The 16,461-nt window shown below is 34.5% G+C and overlaps 1 protein-coding gene across 1 annotated transcript in view; it reads right to left on the reverse strand.

Annotated features, from left to right (window-relative positions):
* Positions 1–16,461, reverse strand: part of LOC107074678 (uncharacterized) — a 34,798-nt gene that overhangs the window by 3,199 nt on the left and 15,138 nt on the right. Inside the window, exon 5 of the mRNA XM_015336337.2 lies at positions 138–308. Within this exon, the coding sequence (XP_015191823.1) occupies positions 138–308 (171 nt within the window). The remainder of the gene's footprint in view (positions 1–137; positions 309–16,461) is intronic.

A 16,461-nucleotide genomic window follows, 5' to 3' on the forward strand; every position in this document is an offset into this window, starting at 1 on the left:
CGTATTTTCCTGGAACGTCTCGTGAATCATGTTAGTTTTAATAATCCTTGAATCGAAATAATTACGCAAATGAATGAGAATAAGGAAAGATTTTTCTTGCTTTAAAATTTTACAATCTTGAACATCAATCGACTTACCAGTTGGTAGTGGTACAGGTTCCGTTGTTGGATGATGAGACAAGGATTCACCTGGATACGAAAATGCACCACCTGGAATTGGGGAATACGATCCACCGCTACTTACTGGTGGAGCTGGATAAGAAGGAGCTGTCGATGGATAAGACCATTCAGTTGTGCTCGTACTTGTATCTGCAATCAAAATAAAATATCCAATTTGAATGATATATGTTTAGAATCAATGTTTATTATTAAATTAGTTCGACTTTGTTTTTTTATCTGACAATTTTAATTGTATCCTGATAGAAATTTGAGAGAATTCGAAAGCTACGAATTTGTTAGACAAACAAAAAACCAAAAATATTGTCTGTACAAATATCGATATTAGCAAATAGTTCATTAAAATTCAGCATCCGCTGTTGTTCAGAATCCGAGTCGGTAACGGGATTTCGTGTGAGTAAGACCAACGGATTAATTGGCATGAGTCATTGGTCGAAACGCGACGGAAGTTCGAAATCGTTAGTTGGAAATCGATGTTCATAAATTCGTTTTAAACGTTCATGATTACGTTAGTCGTAACGAGAAAACAAAGTTCTCATTAATTTATATTGTCTATTTTTAACAGATTACAGTGGTTTTTTTTTACCGACAAACGTTTACATTAACTGCCGATAAGCTGTCGACCGACGTTACGTGCAATTATTTATGTAGCGTAAAAAGATCAATTAAACGAAAAATTGATTATATACTCTACTCTTATTATTATAGTATCGTTTGATACAAACGAAATGATTCTTCCGGTGGATTTAAAAGAAAATAATAATCATTAATGAATTTATTATTATTTATCACGTTATTTCTCGGTATATTTAAAGTTTTACGAAGTCAACTGCTACTTCATGACTAGCCAACACGACGTACGATGAATGAATTTCCAAGCATCGGAGAAAGGACAAAAAATAAAAGAGATAGAATGATAATGAGAGAGAGAGAGAGAAAACGTGGGTATAGTTCACAGAAATCAACATCGAAACATGGAATTGTATGAGTCAGCAAAGTGAAATTCGTCGTTATTTCTCTCTTTAAATCTGAACTGACGAATCATTATGTTAATAGATACACACATGTATTACAAATGTACTGATATAATGTGAAAATTCTAATAAAATTGGACACCATAAAAATATGAATTTTTTTTATTTCGATTATAAAACTGTGTTTTGAAGAATTTTAATTTATTCGATGTATTGAAATGAGGGCATATTTAATTGAAATGAAATTATTCATACTTCTTGTTAGACTCGATCATCATCATTATCATCATCGTCATCGTAGTCGACGTCATCGTTGTGAGAAAAAAGAGCTCATGATAATACTTTTTATCATTCATAATCTCAGAAACGTAAAACACGTTTATTGTTGCAATCTCCGTGAGTTTAACTTGTGTATGTGTCTGTATGTATAAGAAAAAGAGAAAAAAGAAGGATGGAGAATAAGAAAGAAGACATATACGTGACGAAGGAAATCGTTGTTGACTGGTTGAGACGTCGACGGAAAGTCCGAGAGCATTGACGATTCTCGTCGGGTTACTGAAGTCGATGATAAAACTTAACTTTCAAGGGCGAGTCCCGTCCGTCTTATCCAATGATTTCTTAGAATTCTCCTTTCTACTTATGTTAGTCGAATTTTTCTTCACATTTTGTTTTTTTTTTTTGTTCAAACTTCATCCTAAATATCAAAACTTTCGTCCAAATATTTCTCATTCAAATTTTGAAAAAACCTTCCATATCTAGGTGAATTTTATTTTTTGGAATTGTTATCGATTTTTTTTTTTTTGAATGCTTTTTACATATTTACAAGATATAAAGAAAGAATTCCATTATAATATTTCCATTCCATAATAAATTATTTTACTATTATTTTCGTTAGGATTATTGATAACTATCGTTGTTTTATTGAAATTTTTTGCACAATTTTGTGGTATCTTCATATTTACGTGATTTCTATTTTAATAATGTATTTTATTTAATTAACGTTTATTGATTATATAAACGTTGATTAATATTTTATATAGTTTAAAATTTTTCAATTCGTTTAAAATGTAAAAAAGAAGAGTTTATTGCAGTTTGTAGTTTGTTTTTTAAATATTAATCTTAAATTATTATATTTTCTTGAAGACATAAATCGTTGACACTTTATGCCAGTCTAAGACAAGACAGTAAATACTTTTCAAACGTTAAACTTGTCTACATCGGATGGTAACTCGTACGAGAGCGAGGTGATAATTATGGTCGGCTAATGGCATGCTCACGAATACGAATATTAAGTGATGAGACGCACGCGAGCAGATTAGCCGATCATTCATCATCGGTAAAATCCTTCTTTGATTTTATTGACGTTACATCGTAAAAAAAAGAATAATAGACACAAGTTTTCTTTTTCTTATTCAAAGTATCGATAATTAAAGATTTATCCGAGAAAATTAATATAAAAATGAATGAAAATTGATTTTTAATGGAAAATATTTTCCGTTTATTAGATTAAAATTAATCTAAATTAATATATTATCATGTTTTAAATAATTTTATAACTGATTAACAAATTATTTATTTATCGATTCAAAGAATTACGTTTTAACTCTCTAATTTGTTTTTAAAGCGAGCAGGAAGATTTAAAAAAAAGAAAAAAATAATCGATGAGATAGAAATGAAAGGGAAGAAAGAAAATGATTAAAAAGAAATGTTAGAAGTTAGTTTTGACATAGGACGGTTAAGTTAAAAGTCGAGATCGTGGCCAGCATGGGTCCACCGAGGATGAAACTGTCGTTACGCCTACCGGCGGAAGGTCGAGGTCGTTTCGGAATTCTCAAAGGGGACCGCCGTAGATAGGGCAGAGTAGGGGGCGTAGGGGTGATTACCGAAAATGGCCGTGTATTTGCCGCAATTACCGGAACAACGGTAACAAAACAAAGCTACACACAAGCGTGCGCCAGTTTGGGACGAGACCATCTGTTGTCGAACTGTCGATGGTCAGTTAGAAGTCTTCGATTTTTCAAATCTACTAATAAAACTACAAACACTTTCTTTTGTCGTTGGACAATGGCACAATTATTATTATAGAAATATATTTTTAATTTAAAGGAGAAATATTATATGTAAATGATAAAAAAGAAAAGGTGTACGAATTTTTTATCTAATCGGTGATATCTTTTGTGTATCAACTGTTGTGTTTGCTGCCTAACAACGATACTGAAACTAATACTAGGATTTAACATAATTTAAGATTATCTTTATCTAGGATTTAATATGATCGTAGTATAAATGTAAACAAAAATAAACATACAGAATTGACAATAAGATGCACTACATATTTCATACTTGACGAGACTAATAACATAAAGAAAGATGGAAATAAAAAAAATTAAAAAATTAATCAATTACGTATAATAAAAAAGAACAATTATAATATTTCGAAACAAAAAATATCGACGAGTAAAATAAATCTAAAAATTAACAAAATCAATTCCCCTTCAACGTAATCTGATATTTCATTAAACAATTTCACATCAATTTTTTTGTATTATCTCAAATGACGAACCACAATATTTTCACCTTGTCCAACAAACGACAAAAGTTAGCGAGAAGATAATTGAAAGGAAATACTCGATGTCGAAGAATCGATGTTTGAAATGATTTCTCGAATCTTTTCGATTGAAGCAAATCGAAATAAGTAAGTAAGTGAGTAAGTAAGTAAGTAAGGAAAGAAGTAGAAAGGAAAGAAGAAAGAAAGAAAGAAATGTCCGTAGATCCGCTAACCAGGTGGAAGTGTTGGTCACGGCAATGGTCATCGGCGCAAGACGATCGATTCTCAACGGATTCTTTAGCGTAGAAAGAAGGTGTAAAGCCATTCGTCGTTGATCCTGACCGAAGGAACGCACGAGTCCTGACCAAAGGAACTCCGAGTTGTTTACTACTTTTCTCTCTCTTGTTCTCTCTTTCCTACTGTTTCTCTCTCTTGCTCTTTTGCTCTCTTGGACTCTCTCTCTCTTTTTATCTCTTGCTCTCTCTTTCTCTGCGGGTGTGAAACCACAGTGAGGTGGTTTTGGTGCTTAGTCCCCCGACCAGCCATCTACTTAACGAACCGTCCATCGACCGCCGTCATTTCGTCGTTTCTCGGTTTCTCTCCCACCTAACACCCTCTTTCTCTCTCTCTTTTTCTCTCTCTTCCTTCTCCATCTTCTCCCCTTACTCTTTTCATCTTTCTTGTTACAACAGCCATCGTCCGGTGGTTCGATCGAGCTCATCATCTTCTTCGTGCTACCGACACTTGAGATCTTTCGTAGATCATCTTCTGACGATCTTATTGAGAAGAGAAATCAGAAAGAGAGAAAGAGAGAGAGAGATAAAGAGAGATATGATATCTTCAATATGATATCTATCTAATATATGAAAGAAGAGAAGGGAGATTTAAAGTAGACAATTCTTGAGAAATAAACAACCTATCGTGTACTCGTTCAACGTATACGTTGCTTTTTGTTCGATAAGAAGAAGAAGAAGAAGATGAATTCTTGAAAAAGTGTAAGAGAAATCTTGTCTCCTATAGAGATAGAAAGAGAAAGAGAGAGGTTTGTGACGGAATTCAGAATCTGACAGAGAAAGAGATATGGACAACGAAGAGTACGAAAGCATAGGGCTTCGTTTCCCACCGAGATTGATGCTCGCTCGGTCGTGTAAGGTAAGTCGATATTGCGTCGTCTCGATATACTTGCTCAACACTCGCGCGTACAACGAGAGACGAAGAGAAAAAGATTAAGAAAAGAGAGAGAGAGAGAGAGATAAAGAGAGAGAAAGAGGAAGAAAATGAAAAAGAGTAAGAGAGAGAGCGTAAACCTGCATATTCAACGGTCGCAAAAGAGGAGAGAAAGAAAACGAGAGAAAAAGAGAGAGAGAGAGAAGTCTTATGCGAGCATACGAACGAGCCCAGGAAACTCTTGCCTCCTTGCGTATCGCTTACCATCAACGATTTCTTCTTATACCGAGTATCCTGTCTCGAGGATAGTATTTCTTCGTCGCAGGGACGACGGGATTCGACGAAGGAAGCGGGGTGAGAGAGGGAAAGTGGAAGTGGCGACGGCGGCGACTGTATCGTTGCTTTTGCTTTGGCTTTTGCTCTGAATTTTGCACTGGATTTTGCTGTTGCATTCTACGGATATGTATACGTGTACGCGTATGTATGTATGTGATGTATTGTATATACGTTTAATTTTTCAACTAATGAACGAAAATAAGAATCTATTATAAGGGTTCCTAAAAGTGTCCTTGACTTTCCCAGAATCCGTGGCATCGCGATTCCGTGCATCGAATGATTTTTGTTCCACCACAAGAAGTAGATGTTCTACCACCTCGAACGTCCTTTTCCTGCGTACGAATAATACCGCAGAATCGACAACTCAAAGTCTCTTCTTGAAGATGATGATGATGATGATGATGAAGAATAAGAATAAAAATAAGAAGAAGAAAAATAAGAAGCAGAAAAAGAATAAGAATACGATCGAACGGTGGTGGTTCGTCAAGTTGTAAACTCACAATGCATTTTGGTTCTTGATGACGGTTTCAATGACCATTGCCGAAAAGTAATTTCGGTCATCCTGTTTGCAAACCTCGCGTATCCTCCCTATAAGCTTTCTTCGCAAAGTGTCTCCTTTTCTCTCTTTCTCTCTCTCTTTTTCTTTCTCTTTTTCTCACTCTTAACTTTTGGAACAGGCAAACCCATTCGTTGGACCCATTCAACGAACAGACCTCACTGAATTTGTAAGGGAAGGAAATCTGTTTAGCGCAACGTTCGCCACAGGGCGTTGTGTTTCGCACGCACGAATCTTTCTCTCTCTTTCTCTCCCTCTTGAAGATAATTTGCTTGGAGGCTCGAACAATGCATCTCCTCTCTCTCTCTCTCTCTTTGCTTCGAATTTAGGCGCCGAACGAAGGAAAGAAGGAACGAAGAGATCGACTTGTATTTTTTTTCGTGCTTCTTATCTCTTTTCCCTTTTTTTTCTCATTCACTCACTCACTCACTTTCCCTCTCTCTCTTTTTCTCTTTCTTGCACTCTCTCTTTCGCTACTCATTCTTTTTCACTCGATCTTTTCGTACTCCATTTACCATGAGCGCGCGTTTACCATCGTAATCTTTTAACGGTCCCGAAAGAAATCTTTCTCATTCTCAAGACTACCCTTTTCTTCCCCCCTCTCCGCACTTAGAACGATTTTAAGGGTGAATGAAGAAGAAGAGTTGCTGAGCATGAATGGACTGGGCCTCCTGGCGTGTCCGGAAACACGAGAAGAAGGCCTTCTTCTTTCTTCGCGTGACGGTAGTAGTAGTAGTAGTAGTAGTAGTAGTAGTAGTAGTAGTATGTTCTAAATTTTCGATCATCATCTACCGTTTGGTTTTTTCACGAAGAGAAACACAATGCGGACACGCGACTATTTCCTTTTTTCTTCTTTTTTTTTTTCAATTTTCTATAAGAATTTTTTTCCAACGACTTTCGTAACTTTGTTAAAAATTAAAAAAAAAAAAGAAAATATAAATTATACGGAAGGGATTAAAACTCTCCCTTAAAAATATTTCCAAGAATTTTTTGCAATATTTAATACTGAAATGAAAGAAATTTTACGTTTCACGTTTGTCTTATACAACCCTTTCACAAATTTATACTTCGTTGCTGCTCGCTATACTGTGCGAGAGATTGCCTTGCAATGTTCTCTGATGGAATGGATAATTGGGGTGCGGAGAGAGAAAGAAAGAGAGAGAGAACAAGGGGGAGAGAGGGGGAAAGAAGAATCTCGTCAAAATCTCTTGCTTTGATTTCTTGCAGTGAAATTTCTTTTTCGATGAAACAACCGAAGAAACGAAATTTACAACGAGCTACCGAGAAACGATTTGGCAAGATTATTGCAAACGAAAATGATGTAGATCGGTTAATCAATTGATCACGCTCTGTACGGATCCGTCGAATAAGCGATCAATTAACAGGATCGATGGATGTACAAAAGAAAAAAAGGAAGAGAAGGGAGGGGGTAAAGGAAAAAAAAATTAGAACGAACGGGTTTCTCACTGGGAACGAATTTACTCACTTTGAGAATCGATTCCGTTATTGTTTATCGACGAGGAAGAGAATTCCTTATTTTGTTGTAATTTAACTTTTTTTCTCTTCTTTTTTGTCAGTAAGAACACCGAGTCTACTTTTTTTTTATATCTCATACACATACGCACACATAAGAACGAGCGTTGATTTCTTTTTCGATTTCATTTCAAGTCTCACAGCGTGGTATCACTCAGAGATACCGATTCTCTTTAACAGTTCACCGATTACGTTCGTTTTATCGCACCTTACAATTAGTAGTTTCTAACATCACATTATTTTCTCACGATTCGACTAAATTCATATACGATTATAAACGTTCAACGTTAGTTAGATTTGTTCGTAGAATAAAACAAAAGAGAAGAAAGAAAGAATGAAAATAATCAAATCAAATCAAATTAACAATTTACCCGTCTACGATTTCTGCTAATTCCTTTAATAAGGATAAGAAAAGTAGTCTCTAAAAGTGGTGATAATGTCGTAGGTCAAAAAGAAAGATGCGAAGATAATGGGTGACCAAAATCATCAGCAGGTAAAATGAGATGATCTTAAGGTCCCTAGAGAGAGAAAAAGAGAAAAAGAACTAGCCAGAAAGAAAAAGAGATAGAAAAGAGAGAAAGAGAAAAAAAGAAAGAGAAAGAGAAAGAGATTCGTGCTCTCTCGAGCGTGGATCACGTAACTGCCTCCTCCTCCTCCTCATCTTCCCACTCGTTTTTCTCTTTCTTTTACTTTCTATCTTCACCTTCTTATTTTTATTCTTCATCTTCTTATTATTATTCTTATTCTTATTCTTATTCTTATTCTTATTCTTATTCTTATTCTTATTCTCTTGTATTCTCTTTTCTCTTTTGCTCTTCCTCCCATAATCTCTCTCTCTCTCTCTCTCTCTCTTTATCTTTCTCTTTTTGTTTCCCTATGTTTTTTTTTTTGATCAACACGATCGAGTCGATGTACCTTGGCACGATCTTACGAGTACAAGCATTTGGTGTACGAAAAAAAGGACCGAAAGTGAGCTTCCTCCCGATCCTAATTCGTCCATCGTGCTCGGTACTTCCGTTGGACGTTTCAGTGGTGCTCCTTAAATTCTTCGGAGCCGAAAATCTTTCGATACCTTAGATGGAGATTATGCTTGCTTGAGTTATATACCGAGGTCACGGATGATCGCCGAGGTCGAATGACGACGTTGGCGTTTCTGGAATTTCCTGCGCGTCCTCAACATTTAGAAATTGTTTGTACGATCTTTTTCGATAGGATCCATGGTGAATATTAGTTTTAGATGATCATTGGATTTAATAATTTTACAAATTTCCTTGGTAATCAATAAAAATCATTTACCGTCTTTATTAACATTTTAATTATTCTTTAAAAGTACAAACCGTTGTTATTCTTATCTTCTTTATTCATGTTTATTTTAATTTAACGCCATAATAAATAAATATATCTTTTTTCGTAAATTTTTAATCAATCCTCGATAGTTATTATAACTTTAACGCATTGCTAATGACAAAAAAAAGTTACGTTAAAAACGTCGATAGAAATAATTTATGTCTTTAGAAGATAGTACGCGGTCGTCGTCGTAGTTCCTATTGTTAAAACTTTGTTTTTTTTGTTGTTTTTTTCCAAAATCACATCGCGTGTCACGCTACTAGCAAAAGCCTCCGTCAGCTCATCTCCAATCATCTATCCATCCGTCCATCCATCCATCCAACCAACCAGTAAGAATTCTCTCTTTTAAGAGTAGCATTCATTATTATTCGTGAAAATGATCGCGAGAGAAATTATATGGGTAACATCTGTGCTGCGTAATGCTCATGTAAATGATTCTCTTTCTCTCTCTCTCTACTTTAGAGAATGAAAGTTTTTGCATAATCGTAGGGTTCTCGATCGTCGTTTTCACTCGAAAGGAGAGGACTTAGGGGAGTAAAGGAGGGTGGGAGGGACGTAGAGGGGAACTACAGTAGTAATAGAAAGCATTGCTTAGAATTTTTGTTGATTCGAACGAGAAGAATTCTTGAAAGTCTTTTAGCTCGTTAAGAAATAGTATGGTAATTCGTCGCATAACCGAGCGTTTCCGCGAACGTAGAGACGATTACGAGTTATCGTGGCGGGACCTTTAAATCCCAAAGAGTCAGCCAACGTCATTTACGGTTGGTTTTATAAGAAATAACGGAAAAGAAGTAACCGTAGGAATCGGTAATGAGACGTGAGAACCTCTCCGTTCTGTTAACCTGTTAACCAGGAAAAACGAGTTAACTTGCCACGAAGATATTTTAAACCGTTGTTAGATACGAATTAAGGATTTAACAAATTATATATTTATTTATAATCAATCTTATTAAAAAAAAAAAGAAATATTTTACTTTTCTATTTTGTTGAATTCATTTGTTCGTGAAACTTTCTATTATTTTTCGTAATATTTTATTATTTATTTTAATTATCGTTTTATTATTTTATGTAAATATTTTCAATGATTCGACATATTTCTAAGAAATATATTAAGACTATCGTAATATTTTTCCCCATTTACGTGATAGTGAATGCGAGTTAAAATATATATTGATTTTATGATATATTTTATAATATAAATTATTGTAGTAATTATAAAATCAATTTATTTCTATAACTTATTGTTAGTTTACTGTTTTAATTATCGGAACATGTGTTAATTTGACAAGTAGTTTATTACATTAACTTATTTTTAATTTATTAAATTTTAATAATAACCTACTAATGAAAATAATTTTAAGTTTTGATATTCGTAATGTATTATTGTAAAACAAAATATTTGATAGTACCAGAGTTATATGATGTTTATTTGATTTATTTTTCTATTTCCCTCCTTCCTCTTTCTATATGCATTCATATATAATATATTTACTGTTTATCCTTTCCTTGAATATTTTCTCATCTTGACCACGGACAATTTTCGCGTAAGACGCGTTGCACCTGACGACGAACGAGATTCCGTTAAGAGACTACTTCTTACTTATACTTACGCAAAATCTTCCTCTTCTAGTTAAGATATTAGAAGATATTACGTAGAAAACGATTTAACATTCGAATGAGTTTATCTTTTACAGAAATTTTGTTAAATAATCGTTTCATTCGACTATCAATTTTTTTCTACCCGAAGAACGCGTCTTCCGCGTTATGGGAAAAAAATAATAATAAAAATCAATTTTCTTTCTTGTGGAATTTCGATCATTTTTCTTTTTTCTTTTTTTTTTTTTTTGTGTCGTTTATATTTATCTCGAATGTCCTCGGTAAGTTGACGACGAAGTAGACGTAGTAATATTTCGCGAATCTTTTTTCCGCTTCATTCGTTCGATTCGATTCTATAATTTTCGATCGTTGTTTCGAGGGAACCTTGATCGATTCGCAGGAAAGATCAACCTCCTTCGATCAACATAAATCGTTTTCGAACAATCGATCAATGTTAAAAAGATCATTGTTTATCGTATTCTTAAATTTATTTGTTTATTCTCAAATCTCTTTGTATTACAAAATAATCTATCGTAATATAGAAAAAAAAATAAAAGAAATTGATAAGAGGGGAATATTATAAATTATGTTACATACAAATAAATTTCTAAACAAAAATTTGTTCGTGAAGAAATTATTATCAAAAGTAAATTAGAATTTAACAGTTTTTTCTTAGATACATTTTATTCGATAAATAATTGTTATTGATAATAAAGTATCAATATACTAAATTACCAAACTACTTGACATTTAACCCTTTGACTGCTATGAACGCATATATGCGTTTGATAAAAATTACCAATGTGTTCTATCAGACACGTATACGTGTTTATCAATATGAACGTAAAATAATGTAATGTTTGTTTGCATATTGATTATTATTTTGAGTCTTGTCACATGAAAATTACATAAAAAAGAAAAGCTGTAATTATTAAATAAAATTTATTATTAGATCTGATTAACACTAGAACTACCGACAGATGAGACGTAGCTATTTCTACCAAAACCAGTCAAAATGACTGGTCTTTAAAAAAGACGTAAAAATATAATATTTTTATATTTATTTACTTATTATTATTTTACAAAAGGAACTCCATATTCTGAGATCTTAAAAACTATATAATGACAATTATAATAATAACAATAAGTACAATGATGAAGAATATTTGGTATCAAAATATTCTTGATACCAAATCAAGTCAAAGACCAGCTAGTCAAAATGACTGGTGTGGTAGTTCTAGAGTTAATATTATCATTTAATGGGGAAAATATTCGCACTAGTAATAAACTATTCCATCCCAAAGAAACATTTCAGTTAAAAATTATTCATCACTCAAAGGGTTAATTGCAAAACATTAGAAGAGAAAACGAAAATAAAAAGAAAAAAAAAAGAAATATAATCATTGATGATTTATAATTTGGATTACTTAACGCAACATTGTTGTCACAAAGTGGAAATAAAATACTAGATAATCGAGTATTGGTCAAAGAAAGTCCATACGTTTTCGAAGTAACAGAATCCGAACGAAACCCAATGGCTTGGAACCCTTCGAAATGGCCGTGGGAAAATCGTGAATGCGTCCGAGCGAAGGGTTCGGATTCGATCGAAGGTAGGAGGAGGTTAACGCTTTGGATGTAACTCCTCCTCATTGAGAAATATAAAATTCTAGAGTACGAGAGTGCCATACCTCGTAGTAGTCGAATCGTCCAGACAGAGACGACGAGATAGATAGATAGAAGAAGAAGAAAAAAAACAAAATACTATTACGGGGGATTTTTCTTTTTTACTTTAGCGAAAGCAGAAACACAACGAGAAAACGTAACGAGGAAAATCTAATCCTAGGAAACGACACTTATCGTTTAGCACGATTAAAATCATAAAAATTTTCTCTTTTCTAATCAGCTTCACTTACTTGTACAGGTTTTGTCTCGATAAATCTTGAGGAATTAGAAAATAATAAAAAAAATAAAATAAAATAAAAAACATAAAGAAAGATGCAAGTTGAGGAAAACCATAAATTCGTCGAGCAACGATTTCAACTGTTCGATTGAAAATATGATAGAAATCAATGATAATGATGATGATGATAATATTAAAAATAATAATAATAATAATGATAATGATAATAATAATAATGATAATAATAATAATTATAATAATAATAATAATAATAATAATAATAATAATAATAATAATAATAATAATAAAAAATGAGGGAATAACGCTTCCGTTTATCCGGCGGACAAGTCTTTCGCAGGGGATCCTGCGGTAAACGTGTGTTATATACAGAAATAAGGAATAAACGTTGGAGAAGAGCGGGAGAGGAGAATTGGAGGCCCTGTTTATTATCGCGGTCTGAGTTTAAGCGGTCGCCACGGGTTTCCTTAAGCCGTCCACCAAGTGCTGGCTTGATTGGACGGACACGAAGGATGTTGTACCCACCAGGATACGCGATAAACCGAAGGTCTGATAAAGTTAGACGGATAAAGGCAGAGTCGAAGGAGGAGGGTTGAGGATTTCGGAAATTCCATTGATGAAAAAGAAGAAGAAGAAGATGAAGAAGAAGATGAAGAAGAAAAAAATGAAGAAGATGAAGAAGAAGAAGAAGGCAACGAAATGTTCAATCAAAAATCTCTTCAATTTTCATCTTCGTGTTCTGACGAATATATTGTCAAAAATGATTTACAGGATCATTCACGAAGTAAATAAGAAGAGTAAGAATAAGAAAAAAAAGTGTCCTGGTAGATATGGCAGAATAAGAAAGGAGGGTAAGTTATTACTCGCACGAAGCATTTCGATTGGTCCGTGCACGGTATATTTTATATACAAATTACACACGCACACACACATACACACATACACATACATTGATAGATTCATACGCATGTATATACGTTAAAACATGTTACACGGCATGCTAAATAAAGTACAGTAGGAGAAGCAGCAACGACAACAACGCTCGTGGCTGTCTACGACGATGGTGCCGGCGGATTTACGAGTTTAATTAAGTTCTGCGGTCGCGTTCGTCATTTTAGCAGGCATCGAAGACTCGTTTGCGACGGCCCGTAGGTACTGAACTTCCGTTATTTTTTTTTCTTTTTTTTCTCCTCCTCCTCCTCCTCCTCCTCCTCCTTCTTCTTCTTCTTCTTCTTCTTCTTATTCTTATTCTTATTCTTATTTTTTTCTCTCGATTCTCAGAGCTGGGAGTCGTATGAAATAGCGAGAGAAAGAAAATTTTCGCGGATAAAACTATTAGCAGTAGTGGTGGTAGTGATTGTTCTAAGACTACAAGTTTTACTTGAGAAATAATTCGAGACACTTTTAAAATGAAATTAAGTGTAACTTTATCTTTAGGATTTCTTTCTTTCGAAGAATGACATTTTATTTATTTGTTTGTTTCTTTCTTTTATAAAGGTGGGGTTAGATGAGGGATGACTAATTATATCTTGGCATTCGATAATATCGTAGATATTTGAAAGTATACACGTTAATAAGCTCGCGATAAAACATGATAGGGGTTGTTGTTGCGTCACGAGGGGTGACTTGTGATAGGAGTGTGTGTGACATTTTCCTAATTGCCTTTAGCAACTTGGCACCCTTTAAGAAAGGCAACCCTTAACCCCAACCGTTCCTCCTACTTGCCGTTACTTGGAATTTCTTCGATCTTCCGGATATGTTCGAAACAATCAAGATAGAAAGAAAGAGAAAGAAAGAGAGAGAGAGAGAGAGAGAGAGAGAAATCGTTTAACAAGCAAGCAATATAGAAATTTAAAGAGTTAAGAATACTTCTTCAAGTTTTATCGTTCATCCTCGAAAACAGATCGTCTTTCGTTCTTTCTCACTACTAACTCACTCACTCACTCACTCAACTCTCATTGGAAAGTCTAAAACCACGTTGTGTTGCAGGAAGAAGTAATAATCCTGTACAAGCGTGCACTTGGTTTCCATTAAGGGCCCTGCACGCGCATCGGCGTAACGTTTCAAGGATAAGATCTTTGAGCGAGGAGCCTGAGCGCGGGACAATCAGTAGGTAGAAAAAAATGTTCGTTGAAGGAAAGCTAGCCGCATTCCTGGTTATGGCTACCGAGAAGGCACGTGGGAATCGCTAAATCGGTCCTCCATTGAAGCTATCTCTCTCTCTCTTTTTATCTTCCCTTCAACCCCTTCAACGATTTTCTTCCTTTCCATCTCCCTTGGTAAATAGGTAAAGAGTTGTGTGCGATCTTTCTTTGTTTTCTCTCTCTCTCTTTCTTTTTTCTTACCAGATTGAATAGTCGAGTATTATACGTCGTTTCTCATAACGTTCACTTTTCCTACGAGAAAATCGTATCATTTTGAGAAACAAACATATCCAAATAAATAATTATTATCTTGTTTATTATGTAAAAATGGAAAATAAAGATAAATAAGTATTGAGATAAGTATTTAATATTTTGTGGATTGATAACTCAATCAAATTTTGATTCTAGGTTTTTACTCATTAACACGGAACGTTAAACAAGAAAGTGAGAGAGAGTGAAAGACACAAAAAAAAAAAGAAAGATAGAAAGATTGATTAAAAGATTCAAAAGAATAATAGCGATTTCAATAATACGAAAGAAACAATAATAATAAAATTAGTGAGTAAGTACATTAGAATAAATGTAACAGTAAAAGAAAAAGACTTGTGCTTTACGTTTAGTAAGAGTTACAAAAATTATTGCAAATTAAAAAATATAAATAAATACACAAAAGATTTATTAGGAGAGTATATTTGAACGTGTGTAAATGTAATTAAATTATGAATTTTTTGTATATAATTATAAAAAATATCATCATTATTATTATTGCTATAAAATAAAGTGCATACAAAAATGTATTTTCGAAAAATATTATTATCGAACGTCCTAGTAAAAGAGAGAAAGAGATAGAAAAAGTGTCTGATCATTTTCTTTCGTCCATCTTCTTCCTGTTTGCGTATTTTCTTTTTTAAACTGGCAACAAAAAACATCTCTCCTTCTAAATTCTTTTCTACATACACATACATATATACGTACACTTACACACGTATACACATAGATGAAAGGTGAACGAAGGTAAGAGAAAGAAAAAGAGAAAGAAGGAAAGAGAGAGAGAGAGAGAGAGAGAGAGAGAAAGAAAGGAAACAAGAGTGGTTCTGTTATACGGACGTAGACGCAAAGGTAGACAGAAGGAGTCGGAACAGAATATACAATCAGTGTGATTGTTTGACACCCCATAATCAGCGTCCTTACCCCTACCACTGGTGCCCAACGCGGCTTCTCTCTTTTCGCGTTATCCTCTCTCTCTCTCTCTCTCTCTCTCTCCCTCTGTCTTTCTCTGTCTTTCACTGTACCACCTTCCATTTTCCGTCTCTTCTTCGGTAGTACAAACTACCATAGGAGTTCTCTCTTTTTCTTTCTTTCTTTCTCTCTTTCTTCATCTTTTATCTTCCTCCACTCTATTCGTATCTCACCACCTCAGGCTGTGAGGCCGCTGCTACTGGCAAAGCCTCATTACCCCGATCACGACTGGAGATGAAACTCGAGGGAAGAGAGAAACGGACACGGTTATATTATAAGAGACAGGAATAATGCTTGCTTCCTCTTTTTTCATCACCCGAGGACCTTCCGTTCGAGGTCTCCTCCACCAACTCTTTCAACAATTTACTAAGACGATGACGAAGACAACGAAGACGAAGAAGATGATGTCTCTTTCTTCGATTCTTCTTTATTTAGTAAAATAATCAGAAATATATATATATAAATATAGTTAGATAGAATTTCAAATGATTTATCCGGATGTTTTTGGATGAAGACTTTTCAAAGGAACACGATGTCTATCGATGAGATTGCAAAGGGTTCTCTTGATGGTTGCGAGCAATCAGGTAAAGAGAAGAACAAGAAGAAGAAGAAGAAGAACCAGAAGAAGAAGAGGCTTTGATTCAGTACAATGTCTGGTATCGCAAACGAAGCGAGCACAAGACAAAAGGAGAAGAAGAAGAAGGTTGCGAGGAGCGAAGGGCAAAAACAACACGGATCGAGCACTCGATCGTTTCTCGATCGACCGATCGATCCCTGGTATTACGCAGATGTGCGCGTGAGTCGTACGTGAGTAGTCCGATCATGTACCAACCATTTTCTCTCTCTCTCTCTCTCTCTCTCTCTCTCTCTCTCTCCCTTTCTTTCTTTCTTTCTCTCGAATGCTTGTTCGAATCGGTAGGGTAACGA

This window comes from Polistes dominula, unplaced genomic scaffold (genome assembly GCF_049000335.1).
Source record: "Polistes dominula isolate Pdom_NZ unplaced genomic scaffold, Pdom_raw_medaka contig_82, whole genome shotgun sequence".
Taxonomy (NCBI): domain Eukaryota; kingdom Metazoa; phylum Arthropoda; class Insecta; order Hymenoptera; family Vespidae; genus Polistes; species Polistes dominula.